This window comes from Apis laboriosa, unplaced genomic scaffold (genome assembly GCF_014066325.1).
Source record: "Apis laboriosa isolate Shangri-la unplaced genomic scaffold, ASM1406632v1 scaffold11_cov152, whole genome shotgun sequence".
In the NCBI taxonomy this organism is placed as follows: domain Eukaryota; kingdom Metazoa; phylum Arthropoda; class Insecta; order Hymenoptera; family Apidae; genus Apis; species Apis laboriosa.
The window spans coordinates 178,753-192,894 of record NW_025221020.1 but is presented as its reverse complement, the minus strand read 5'-3'; the positions used below and the strand labels follow the sequence as shown (position 1 = coordinate 192,894).

Here is a 14,142-nt window from a genome sequence, read left to right as displayed (position 1 = left end):
TTTTTTTTTTTTTTTTATATACTTGTTTCACGTACACTCGACGCGAAAAACTTCTTTTATCAATGTATATGCCACACATATCTTTCGACGATGAGTATTCAACACGTATTGTCAACGTATACGATAGTATCGTATATTTAGCAAATAATTGCATATATCTGTATAATGATATTCGATTATATAATCTTCTTCAGGAAATATTTCGATAGGTATATATAGATGCATAGATAAGAAAAAGACAGTCTCGTTTTTTTATTAATCAACGACGCTACACGCTTCGGTGTGTACAAGTTTGCAATTAAATAATTAATAATCGGACAACGAAAGAACATTATGCTTTTAGATTTAATCGATAAAAATATAATGATCGAATAATAAATAATCCATGTTATTGGTTATAACTTATCTTATAGAATGGGCATTATTTTTCTTTCTCTTTCTATATAACTTTCGATTGGTTCATTTCAATAATATATATGTTGTCCGACAAATGTATCTTTTTGATACACTTAATACTCATTAATTTGTCGTGCGTAAACGTTAAATTATTCGTTCGTACGTCAATTGGATCACCGATAAAAGATAAATATATCACATTTTTTAATTATTTTGTAAGATGGTCGTAAAATAATTAAGAAGAAACGTACAAATATATTTTAAAGGTTATTTAATAGTCTTTCCAATTGTGTCTTTATCTTTATGGCAATGCATAACATGGCAAAGATTTCAAGATCTTCTCTGATACGAGATTCTAAATTCCGAATGATCGCTTATATTCTTTTCATAAATATCTTGAAATTTAAAAAAAGAAAATTGACAAAAACGGAAATAATATCATTGTAGCTTATATTCTATTTATACGTGTTTTTTATATTGTAAATTGTATATATTTCCTCCACACTCTGCATACTTTCGTTTCGTTTAAATTAAAAACACAATTCCATCGTTGAGCGAACACAAACTGAAAATTTATGAGTAGAAGAAAATTTGTAATCGCTACGTAAAATAACAATCATATAATTGTAGCTGGTTTATAAAACCTTTCGCTTATTTATGTTACTAATGTACACAATAATCCTAAATATATTATATTCAAATGTAATACGAATCATGAGTCATGATCGATTCGCGTTACATTTTTTATAATTCAGCTTGCATGTATATTTTTTAATTAATCGATAAATGGCGGGAAAACTTAATTTCGATTACTTTAAAAATAGTTGCTATAATAATATTTATAATAATAGTAATAATAATAATAATAATAATAATAATAATAATAATAATATTAATAATAATAATAGTAATAATAACAGTAATAGTAATAATAATGGTAATAAAATAATAATAATAATAATAAAATTTATAAACACCATTTGATTTTTTTAAAAACATAACGTAAGCATAGAACTTTTTCTTTGAACTAGAGGATAAAGCATTTAAAAATTAATAACTTGTAATCAGATAGAAAACAACCTAAATTAATGATGAGCCACCGAGTTGTATGATATAAACGATGATGGTAAAAATAGGCATATCGATTTAGCACAAAATCACTTGTGCCAATGTTTCTGATCCCGATTATAATACCGTTATCTAAACGCATCGCAAAATGGTCACCTGGTATCATGAGCTTGCAAATGATTGGGAGCATCTGCAAACGTGAATTTTAATTTGTACGCTTCCGCTACTAATATTCCTATTTCTGAATCTGTCCAATTTTGAGTAGGCAGGTTTTGTAGCATTAACATCAGTCCCTTTAACAATAATAAAAAGATTTTTTCCACATAGTGAATAATTAATAAAAAATAATTTTATCTCGAATTATAATTTATTAGAAATACTATAATATACTTTTTAACTTACTTGAAAATCTGGTTGCAATAGAAGATGACGTCTCCAACGAAGAAGAAACGCGGCACATACGTAAAGTTGAAACGAAGCAAATCGGTCGGATTCCGCTAGATAAGTGTCCCATAAACGAATTGTACAATGAAGAGGGATTTCTCTTGTTAATAAATTATTCATCCACCGAAAGGAAAATTGTAAATAATCTACACCATGTTGATGTAGATGTTGATGCAAAGGCGCTAAAAGAACAAATTATATGCATGATTAATCGAAAATCAAATATAATGAAAGAAAAGAATAAAAGATTTTAAATTGATTATATACATATTGATTTATATACATATGTATGCATGTATGTATATATATATATATACCATCGATTCTTTGTATCAGTTCTTTTAACTGATTTACTTTGTGCTGAATGCCTAATTGAGCAAAAATATAATTATCTTGAATACCATCAAGAAATTTAGATAAACACCAAAAACTATCTGCTTCTATGATATCCCGTTGTTCTTTTTGTAACGATGCAACATCATAATTTTCTAAATCCTGCCATGCTGATACAGGTACTGCTTCTTGCAAAAATACAAGAAAGAAAGGTGTCACTAGATCGTTCATTCCCTAAAAGGAACAAAAGGAAAAGGATGAAAATAAAATATTAAAAATATCAGGAATGAAGATAACGACGAAAAATACGTACTTGAACGTAACCAGAAGCAGGATGTCGAATTGCCCAAATATAGAGTATTCTTTCAAAGATTAGTTGTACCGTTGTTTGTTGAAACAATGAAATAAGTGGTGACATTCTTGGAATGTCAATGTGTATTTGACGATATGTATCCTGGAATCCTTCATCTCGTTCAGTATCATAATATTGTTTCACTAAATTCCAATAATCTAAACGTTTACGTTCTAACACGTGTTGTCTTCGCTCTAAATTGGCTGGTAAATATTCCTATGTTACAGAAATACAGAATAATGATTTAATATTTTTTTTATGAAATTTTATTATTAGATATAAAACGTACAGCATAGTTTACCTTTCTTACTTACAGACAATAACCTCCATGTAACAGATCGCAATCTTGCAGGTATTCCAGACCACGATAATTGTCTCAATTCATCTAAGTTTAATACAGAAGCTTCCAGAAGAGACTGAAATTTATCTATTTTACTTTCCCCATCTACAATTATTAACAAATCAAAACTAACTGATATATTGAGATCGAATGGATATATAAAAAAAATTGTTCCATAAATACCTTGTTCTTTAGAAGGTATAAAAAATTTGGTAGGTGCGATTGTTTGTCTCAACGGTTGCGGCCTGCCTGGAAATTGTGTCGGTTTATGTTGCGGGGAAGCACCGTATTTAATATCTGTATCTTCTGAGGAATGTTGACTATTATTCATTTGAGAATGCGTTGACAAATTAACATTTCGCAAATGTAACGGTTGCACGGCTAATCTTTGAAGAGCCTCTGCTCGTTTTTCCTCAGGAATAATTTCTTGAACGCGTTGCGAAGATTTTACATTTGTCCCCGAATCTATGCACATTTTTCTTGATCTATGATTATTAATGACGCTAATAGCAGCAGAATGGCTAACTCGTTTTGATATTTTTACATCTGAGACAGTGCAAAATTCATCATCTCCAGAATCCCAAGCATCATCTACGCTTTCTTGAAAATCTTGAAATGATGTAGAACCTCCGCTATAGTTTCCCGATATAGTTCCACCGGTAGATATTATATTAGCTGAACTACCAGACATCAATGTAGTAGTACTTATTTTACTAAGTTTACCATCTTGTTTAGGACTTGGTCTTTCATTGAGCAAAATATAAAGAATTATATTATACTTATAATAATTTATATCAAAATTTAATTATAAATTTATTTTCTAAAAATATTAAAAATATTATTAGAAGCATATTATTGTATATACCTGCCTGGAACAGCACGAGTATTTTTCTTCCAAAATGATTGATGGCTTTGATAAATTTCACCTTGGTGACTTTGATTTTCCATAGTTATAACAAATTATGTTAACTAGCATTTGCCACCTTTTTTAGATAATTGAAAAAGCAATACAAGGTCCTCATTCCTTTAGAAAAAACTACTGAAACAGGATTTGATGATATGTTTATTAAAATCCTCTTTTTTTTTATCATTATTATTGTTACAATGAACATTTTAAATTACAAAGTTCATATATCTCATTTTATATAAAAAGCATAAGAAAATAATAGATAATATTATGAAACTTACGTAGCTATTTCATTTTTTTTTAATTTGTATTATATTATTATATTATGTAAATTTTAATACATTATATAATATATATTATATACTATATAATATATATTCCATCATCATGGTTTATCATGATAAATGTGCATATTAATAGTTAAAAATAATACATAGCTATATAAAATAAGAAAAAAAAAATCTGCTCATTTATATATATATATATATAAACACATATAAAAATTACATTAGGAATTATACATGATATTTATAGAAAAATATTGCATTATCAAAGAGAGAGGTCTATAAATATAAGTTTTTACTTTCAAAGCAGGTTATGTTACAGATTATAAATATTTTGATTCTAATAAGTGAAATAAATAAAAAACATACTCTTACATCTAAGAATTTTTAATGATGTAGTTCTATCAATAGCGAACAAGTTAAAAAAGTATTTATCATCCAGTAATGTTTAAAGTATGGAACACTGTGCGCATAAAAAGAGTTATTTTAGATTTATAATTTTAACATAATTGAGATTTCAATGATAAATAATACAATAAACGTATTATTATAAAACATACGTCATAAGATGACTATTAAAGGATTTACCAAATATATAAGAAGTAAATTGTAATAAAAAATTTTATCCTATGTACATTCACTGTTTTTGACGTACGACACGTCTATACTAGTGCTGCCATCGACGAAATGGCTAAATTAAATTTTTCATACATAACTATTCATATTACATATTACACATCGATTCATACATAAATATATTCTATACATATATAAATATTTTTGAAATATTAATAATATGTAAGTATATGTATATCTTTCTATTAAAGCTTTTATTTAATAAGAATTTAAAAAAAAAAGTTTAAAAAAATTTCTTCAATATAAATACTTGTAATGTATATATATATATTACATACTTTTCACACACAAGACACATACTCACAAACATGTAAATTAAACCATACCAAAAGCATAGATTTTATAAAGAAATTTTTAAAAAAACTTTAATTGCAAATATAAAGTATAATAAAGAATATTTCTTAAAATACGAATATAATGAATGGTAAAAGTATATCTCTTAACTATATACGAAATTTTGCGGTAGAGAAAATAATACAATCTGTTAAATAATGTATTAACGATACTCAATATTTAAGATGTTTAATATATATAATTTCGTTATAATTTAAAAATAAAAAAATATATAATTTTAAAATTAAAAAATTATTTTTAAATTTAAGAAATTGTAAAATTATAAATTTTCATTTAAATATAAAATTTATTATTATTTCTTTTATTATATTAAATTATTATATTTTTTCATAAAACAAAAATAATATAATAAATAATGTAATAATGTAAGAATATAAAAAATATTCAACTGGAATATCAAATTTAATCAGAAATTTTTTTTCAAATCTTGTAAATGAATATTATAATTTTAATCTAATCATACAAATTATATAAATCATATAATTGTTTAATATTTTTTAGATTGGAGATAATACTTATAAAAGTAATACATAATCATCAGTGATTCTTAATCTTTGATTAAATTTCTGTGATTCTTAATTTTTTATGAATAAAAAGTATTAAAAACAATTGAATTATATTGATATTATAAATGTAACTGAGAGCTAATGAGAGAACTAATTTTGACTAGCTTTAATCTGATTATTAGTTTCTTTTCGAATCATTGTTTCAGTGTTATATAAAACCTTTAGTATTATATATATTAAGCATCACTGTAATGGAAGGTAATGTCACGTGTACAGTTGTATCCTTATCGTAAGTAGTAGATATCTATATACTTACTTATGTTGATCCGACTCGATTCACCTGTCATAATCAGTATACCGTCAGTCGGTTGCGTACATTTTATGCCGTTATGTTTGTAGCGGCGTATTTCAAGAATTCTTGTAAATCTCGAATAAAAATGTAAAAATAAGTATAATTTGTCATAGCATTTATACGTATCCAAAATCTGGTCATGTTAACTTAGAGATGTTATTAAATAAACATTAATTTCATTGCTTTTTTTGTAAATTTATTCTTCTATCTTTTGACATTTGATGGTTTTATGGTAAGTTACTTTGAATCATCTACGTGCAAAATAATTTATAGAGTATTGTGATGTAAAATATGAAATAAGATTGAATTTTGTTAATTTATCAATATTGATTGTATAATTTATTTATTTTATTAATTGCATTTTTATCGTAAATTGATTTTATCGTAAATTTTTGAGAAATTTAGGTCTATCGCGATATAACTCCGTTATGTTTTCTTCTAACATTCTATTTTAAACTGAACATTTAATTTGAATACATATCAAGAAAAATTAATATATAATTTATTTGTACATCATATATGTATATGTATATCTTTATATATTATATTATATATATTTTTCATTTTTAGCATATTATATTATTTTCTTTTTTTTGGATATATTTAAAAAAGATATTATTCATAAAGCTGGAAATGTAATAAGTATAAAATTCTATAACAAGAGTATGTTTATGTCTTATATAACTTGAGGTAAAAATTCAATCTTGTTTATTTTTGAAAATATGATTAATTATTAATTTGAAAATTTAATATATCTGTCAAATATAATTTTTTTAATATATTTATGAAATATTTTTATTGCGATGTCAGAATATATATTTTATCTTATCATTTTATTATTGTATATTTATCTATGAACTTGTTGATAATGATTATTAAGAATAATTTTATATTACAAAGGATATCTTATAAAAATATATTAAAAATAAATAATATATATATATATTATAATAAAAAATTGCTTTCATTTTCATTTGTTGTAGTCATAATTTTAATATGTCTATGAAATATAATTTTTGTTGCGATATTAATAAAATAATTGAATTTATTGGTTTAAAATTGTAAAAGGAGCACATGAGAAATCTGTGTTGAAGAATGACTTTCACATTTAGTAATTAACATATGTAGTTCATAAAAGAATTCTTGTAAAATATAGAATCTCTATGCAAAATATTTATTGAATGTAAAAATTTTTTTTATTATAATATTCACACATACATTAAATGAAAATAATTTCAATAATAACATTCAATATTATTTTTTTTAAGCATATTTCAAATATTAATTCAAAATGTCGGACATCGAAGAAGATGAGGTATGAATCAAGTTTAATATCAAAAATTCAAAAAACTATTCTATTTTTAATAATTAATATGATAATATTTTTTATTTCTATAATATTTTAGTTTCAAGATGCTCAGGAATCTTTACCACAGTAAGTATATTATATATAGTATTATACATACATAAATTTAACATATTATATATTACATATTTAACATATTATATATTATATATATATATTTTAGATTAATTATGGTTTGTTTTTTTAAGGCCTACTTCTATGGATTTGGATACAGCAATAATGGAGGCAAAAAAAGCGATACATTATTTTTTTAATAATGATTTTGAAGAAGCAAGAAAAATTATGGAACCATGGGCAAGCAGTAGCATGTATCATTCTTTAGGAACAAGTATATTTGCATTCCTCGAGGCTATTCTTACATTCGAACAAGTATTAAATAGCAATAAATTGTGATATTTGGAAAATATATGTTTTTTCAATAATATATTGTAATATGTGTTGCTTAGAAATACATTGAAAAGGCAGCTGGAGCTGTAAAACAGTGCATAACTGTGTGCTTGAAGCAACGTAAACATGTAACATTAACACAAAATATTGGCAAAATGGTGAAGAAGACTAATTATGATGGTTATACAATTGGTAATGTATATACATGTATTTGGTATAACATTTTCTATACATCACATCATAAAAATAAAGTTTCTTAAAAATCACATTATTTCTCAGAAAAAAAAAAGCTTTTTTAATTAACAAATAACTTTTCATTTTTATCAATCTTAATCTTCTATTCTAATTCTATATTTTTCTAAATTTTATTTTAACTTTATGCACAAATTAGAGAGTATAATCAGAGTTATTTGTTACATAAACATATATAATTTTTTGTATATCAATCTAAATAATTCAATACTATTATTATTCTATTATTTACAGAAACATATTCTATTATATAAATTTATTCATTAAAAAATAGATTTCATATTTTTTTATAAATTATCTATGTATAATATGATATGATTTGACATTTATATGTTGATATTATGAAACAAACATGAAAATGATATAGAATTATTGTTACAGACGAAGTGCATGCAGAACTCTGTTATGCTGAGTCACTTTTCTTAAAATCAATGCTCACGTTTGTGGAGGACGAAACTTTGGTCAGCTTTGTTAAAGCTGGATTGAAAATTCGTACCTGTTTTTTATCATATAAGTAAACAAATTATCATTTTGTGAATTATTTATGCTGATATATATATTGAAAAGCCATATGTTATTTTATGTATTTATATTGTTCTATTTCAGAGAATGTTTAACAATTTTAAATAATCGTAAATGGGAAAATGATGCTTATAAAATACATTTTGAAAGTGGAGTTCGTACTGGTATTGGTGCATTTAATTTGGTATGTAGAAATATAATTTTTTATTATATAAAATAAGATGTAATAACTATTTTTTTGAGTTTTATAGATGATCTCTCTATTGCCAGCAAAAATCATTAAACTTTTAGAATTTATTGGATTTTCGGGTGATAAGGTAATGAAATAAGATGATTAAAATAATTTTAAAAAATTGTCTTTTTTATAAACATTATTATTTTTATAATAATGACATATTGTTTTTATTATTAGGAATATGGTTTGTCAGAATTAGAAGCAGGATATCAAGAAAGAAGGGGATTACGACATGTATTGTGTGCAATGTTTCTTTTATCTTACAATTTGCTGGTATCGTTCGTTTTAAGTCATACTGACGGTGATCTAGATTGGTGTGAAAAAGTTTTGGAAGAAGAATTGAGTCTTTATCCAAATGGCGTATGGTTTTTATTTTTTAAAGGAAGATTAGAATTAACGAGAGGGAAATTTGAAAACTCTTTAGAATGGTATACTAAATCTTGGAAAAGTCAAGATTTATGGCCTCAATTTCATCATATTTGTTTTTGGGAATTAATGTGGGCACATTGTTCGCTGCAGCAATGGAATCAAGCTGCAATGTTCGCCGGTCACTTAGCTGAAGAATCACATTGGTCACGTACAATTTATTTGTATCAAAGAGCTGCGATACTTATGATGCAAAATCCATCGGTACAAAGTGAAGAAAAACAAACGATAGATACTTTAATGATGCAAGCGCCTACTTTTAAACAACGTATTGCGGGTAAATCATTACCAATGGAAAAATTTGTAATAAAAAAAACTGAACGATATTTTGCTCAAAAAAAAAGCCTAGTACTTCCTATATTTGAACTTATGTATGTATGGAATTTGTTTCGTATAGTAGGAAAACGACAAGATTTAATGTTAAACGTGTTTAAAGTAATTGAAGAAGCTGAAAAAAAACTTGTGAAAACTTCGTGAGTTTTTGTCGATCAATTTTCTTCTTTTAATTTGAATCATATCATCTGACAATATAAACTATAAAAAATCAAATAATTTTTAGGAAAACAGAATTTCATGCAGATAATGAAGCACTTTTATCGCTTCTAAAAGGTGCTTGTTTGCGACAATTGAAACATCCTCTTTCAGCTGAAAGTTGTTTAAAACGCGTTCTCGAATTGGACAAACTAATCAAGGAAGATACTTATTTACTTCCTTATGCAACAGTAGAATTAGCTTTGTTGGCACAAGATCAAGGAAATATTCAACTCGCTCTTGGATATTTAGAGGATGCTAAGTAAATCATTTTTATCTTAGGAATATTTCGGGTAATTTTTACTATTATTATCAATAAATTATTTTATTTTTTGTAGAAAAAATTTTACTGGATATTTATTGGAATCTAGATTACAATTTAGGATTCATTCTGATTTAATGAAATTGACTGGAAAGAAAGCAGAAGATATTTTAATGTAATATAGTACCTGAAAAATAAGTTTTTTGTAAAAAATAATTCATTACTGTCAATAGCAACACTATTGCAGATTTCAGGCACTATCAATTTTTGTTGATAATTTATTTTTATATGATAACTTATTATATGATCTTTAATACTTTTTCTAGAACTATTTGCTTCTACTATTTAAAATTATTCTAAATTATTTCTTTTTTATTGTATAAAATATTTAAATATTATAATTTTTACATAATGTATACATATATTGTACATTATGATGTGTATATTACGAAAGATTATGGTAAAAAGGTTTAGGAAAAAAATTATTTTTTTAATTTTAATTATTTGTATTATAAGAAAAAATGTATAATTGTATAATGCGTCAATTTAATCGGTGGTAGTAAAATTATCACAATCGTTTATGTTAATAAGTTCACCAACATATATGTTATATTTATAATGAATTATAATGTATAGTGAATTATACATTATATATGAAATATGAAAAAGGGATGATAACATGGAAATAAAAAATAATTTATGGCTGATCAAACTCGTTATGAAAAGTTTTATTCATTATTTTAATTTTTATTTTTTATTTTCACAAATATATTGCCTAATATTTTATTGATAGATTTGTATATATATATATGTATTTTTATCCAAATACATATATGTAAATAATAAATGCAACCGAATTTTAATCTATAAAATTTTTATATATTTATATATTTATATTTTATATATAAATACTTAGATATTTTAAATGAGTATATGTTTCCATCATAAATTCATACATATATCTATTTTTATATACCTCAATATTATTTTATATATTTTTTTTCACTTCTATTTTAAAAATAAATAAATTTAATCAGATTTCGAAATCGTAATCTTAAATTTTGCAGAACAAATATATATAGATAAAGAAAAAGAATAGAAATAAATAAAAATTTAAAGAAGAATTAATAACATCTTTAAAATTATTTAGATTTTAAAAGATGTGTACAAAAAGAGCAAATAGCGAGGAAAGAGACGGAATAAAAATTTAGGAATCAGAAAATAACGAATAAAACAAATGAAGAAAAAATAGAAAATGAGAGAAAGATAGATGTAAAGTAAGAATAGATTGTTAAAGCCATCTTTTCTACAAAAACTTTTCTACAAAGATATTTCTTTTTTATTAATAACTTTAAAAAACGAATAAAATTAAATAAATAAAATTAGAAAAAATTACTAAATTGCAAAATTTTTAAATATTTCAATTTTTTAAATTAAATTAAATTTCATTTTATATTATCAATCCTATATTTTTAAATTTGTATTTATTTAAAAAACTTCACCAACTTAAAAATATTAAATTTAATATTTATATTAAATATTTATATTTAATATTAATATTAAATTTATAATTTTTTTATTATTATATTTTTCTTTTTTAATTTTATATTCTAAATTTTTAAATCAATGATTTTATTAAATTTTTTTTAATCGAAAAATTATAAAATAAAAATCTATATTTCATGCTAAAAATTTATATATACATTAATATATATATTTATATTAGAAATTTATATTTTACAGCTTTAAAAATGAATGATAAAATAAATTTTTTAACTAGATCGCAGCCAATTAGCTCATTTATTTGTTATATAATTTATAATTATATCATAGAGCTATATATGAAATAATTATAAATAATATATCAAATAAGAATGATTTCCAGGTCTCACCGCGTGGAGGTTGCTGCGAATCGGAGACCTACTCTATTCATGTGGGATCTTATTCATGTGGGATCTTATTCATGTGGGATCTCCATTTATTCTTTTTTTATGCAAAAATTTATTTCTATATAGATTCTTTTTTGTTGGGTAATCATATTAAAAAATAAAACAATCTAACACAAATCTATCTATTTTAAAAATTCAAAATAAATAAATTAGTAATATTTGAACATAGTTGAGTTAATAATTAAATATAAAAAAAATAATAAATTATTGTTCAAAGAGTTATTATTAATTAATATTCAATAAATAATTGAAAAAACGTATTATAATAAAATTTTAGTATAAAAGAAAAAAAAATAAATGTTAGATAAGAATTATACAGGTAAACCATATATCTGAAATAAAATATCTACCCATCACGAGTTTTGACAACAGAATTATACGTGTCGTTGCAATTTCGATATCGAATTATAAATTGAAAAGATATTTGGATATATTTCAACAATTCGATAAATCGAAATATCGAACATGGCACGAATAAGTAAGAAAAGATTGTATTATAAAAAATGTTTTCAACATTTAAGATTTTGAATATAAAATCAAAATAAATACAGAAATAATAATATACGAGTTAAGCGTTAATAATGCATTTAAAAAATAAATATATAAGAAATATATAATGTATAAAATACGTATGTGAAAATTGATAATAATGATAATCTAACTAGTTCTATCTCTGAATAAAAAAAAACAAAAATTATATATAATATAATTATATTATATATAAAAAGAGACAAAATTATATATAATAATACATATTTTATTTCTAATAAAATAAATAAAAATCTTACCATATTTGCATAAAAGTCGTTGAATTATTTTTTAATTTTCACATATATTTTCACATGCAAACACTATTATACTATTACACTTTCAAAGTCATTCTGGCTTCGAAACTCCAATCAAACGATAATCTGCACAAAGATATTCAATTCTAGTAATGATGATCAAATAAATAGGTATTATTTACACAAGACTTAATAATAATAAGATTTAATAATCAATAATTAAACTTAATAACCATATTATAATATCCTATCAATAAATATTTTACACAATTATATATCTAACCGAAATACAGCCTGTCATTACGATTTTCAACTTTAGACTGACGCCATGCGCATTATGATGCGCAATGATTCGTCTCGCAACTGATTTTAGCAGCTTTTTGATTGGTTAGAGCTACGCGGTATTTTATTTCAAATTCGCGCGAAAATTAAAATACTGTACAATATGATCTGTTCTAATTGCTTGCAGTTAAAAAATCAAATTTTATTGTTTTTTCATACATTTATATTAAAACTTTTCTCGTTTTCGAAGGTAGACCAGTAACCAATTAATAACTTATACAAAAGAAAATCAATATTTTCAAATAAATATTTAAAATGTATAGAATTAATCAATTTATATTAAAATAAAATAATAATCAAATGTAAATTTCATCTTAGAAAGATATAAACTATCTATAATTTTAAAAATATATAATATAACATTAAACAAATAAATAAAGAAAAAAGATAATTTAACTACTGTTTTTATTTCTAATTAAAATAAGAACAATTCAAGATAAGAACAATTCAACAATTTTTATTTCTAATTATTTTTAATTCTAATCAAATTTATTTCTAATTCTAAATAAGAACAAGTCGAAACATGTTAAGTATGATATGAAAGCAATTTTTTAAAAAGCTTGTATAATAAGAAATATTTTCATATTTCGAAAATATTATAAATAAAAAATAAAGATAATATAAATAATACAAATAAACAAGAAAAAAAAATTTAAAAAACAAATATGAATTTTTAACAAGTAATAAATTAACTATTATATTTATTTCAATATGAATAAAAAAACAATTAAAATCCATTTTAAATATTTTTATAAAAAGAAATGAAATGTTACCTGAAATGTATAGAAAAATGATCAGTTATAATTTCTATAACATAAAAAAAACATTACATTATTTTTACATTACATGTAAATTACATTTTTTTTATATCTCATTTGTATTCTTTGTAATAAGATCAAGAAATGGTGCTAACAATCAATTCTATTTCTATTCTTCTCTCATTATTTTCTGTTCTTTATTTTGTTGCGGCATTCTGAAGATGGCACTGATTCCCAAATTTTTATTCTATTTCTATTTTTCTCTTATTATTTACTCTATTTACATTTTCTCTATCAAATTGATATGCTATGATAATTATCGATCTTTAATAAATTATTATTTTATGTTTAAAAT

General features: G+C 23.0%; 2 protein-coding genes across 13 annotated transcripts; one reads left to right on the top strand and one right to left on the bottom strand.

Annotated features, from left to right (window-relative positions):
- Positions 1-17: 17 nt before the first annotated feature.
- LOC122719959 (TBC1 domain family member 22B) lies at positions 18-4,853 on the bottom strand. 10 transcript variants are annotated; one of them, XM_043946262.1, is made up of 9 exons: positions 4,685-4,836; positions 4,500-4,587; positions 3,799-3,972; positions 3,117-3,676; positions 2,908-3,038; positions 2,555-2,809; positions 2,226-2,475; positions 1,867-2,090; positions 18-1,757 (listed from the first exon to the last, which is right to left on the bottom strand). In XM_043946262.1, exons 3-9 carry the CDS (start codon positions 3,879-3,881, stop codon positions 1,617-1,619), a joined length of 1,644 nt encoding a protein of 547 aa, XP_043802197.1. In that variant the 5' UTR covers positions 3,882-3,972; positions 4,500-4,587; positions 4,685-4,836; the 3' UTR covers positions 18-1,616. The 10 variants fall into 10 exon arrangements, with proteins under 10 accessions (XP_043802197.1, XP_043802216.1, XP_043802246.1 ...); XM_043946281.1 differs by having other exon boundaries at positions 3,799-3,969; XM_043946311.1 differs by having other exon boundaries at positions 3,799-3,969; positions 4,494-4,587; positions 4,713-4,793.
- A 1,117-nt stretch (positions 4,854-5,970) lies between these two features.
- On the top strand, positions 5,971-10,672 carry LOC122719938 (tetratricopeptide repeat protein 39B-like). 3 transcript variants are annotated; one of them, XM_043946225.1, is made up of 11 exons: positions 5,973-6,204; positions 7,241-7,287; positions 7,379-7,407; positions 7,527-7,707; positions 7,785-7,917; positions 8,359-8,491; positions 8,584-8,683; positions 8,751-8,816; positions 8,912-9,633; positions 9,720-9,953; positions 10,030-10,671. In XM_043946225.1, the coding sequence occupies exons 2-11, from the start codon at positions 7,264-7,266 to the stop codon at positions 10,130-10,132; spliced, it is 1,725 nt and encodes a 574-aa protein (XP_043802160.1). In that variant the 5' UTR covers positions 5,973-6,204; positions 7,241-7,263; the 3' UTR covers positions 10,133-10,671. The 3 variants fall into 3 exon arrangements, with proteins under 3 accessions (XP_043802177.1, XP_043802160.1, XP_043802168.1); XM_043946233.1 differs by lacking the exon at positions 5,973-6,204 and adding an exon at positions 7,009-7,155; XM_043946242.1 differs by lacking the exon at positions 7,379-7,407 and having other exon boundaries at positions 5,971-6,204; positions 10,030-10,672.
- Positions 10,673-14,142: the final 3,470 nt, after the last annotated feature.

What these genes read in the sequence shown, in the direction of transcription:
- LOC122719938 (XM_043946225.1), top strand. Translation starts at nt 7,264, where the DNA reads ATGTCGGACATCGAAGAAGATGAG. An exon ending in CGGACATCGAAGAAGATGAG is followed by an intron (nt 7,288 to 7,378) that starts GTATGAATCAAG and finishes ATAATATTTTAG; the next exon opens with TTTCAAGATGCTCAGGAATC. An exon ending in TTATGATGGTTATACAATTG is followed by an intron (nt 7,918 to 8,358) that starts GTAATGTATATA and finishes TTATTGTTACAG; the next exon opens with ACGAAGTGCATGCAGAACTC.
- LOC122719959 (XM_043946272.1), bottom strand. Translation starts at nt 3,881, where the DNA reads ATGGAAAATCAAAGTCACCAAGGTGAAATTTATCAAAGCCATCAATCA. An exon ending in TTACATGGAGGTTATTGTCT is followed by an intron (nt 2,810 to 2,907) that starts GTAAGTAAGAAA and finishes TCTGTAACATAG; the next exon opens with GAATATTTACCAGCCAATTT. An exon ending in TATTGCAACCAGATTTTCAA is followed by an intron (nt 1,758 to 1,866) that starts GTAAGTTAAAAA and finishes TTATTGTTAAAG; the next exon opens with GGACTGATGTTAATGCTACA.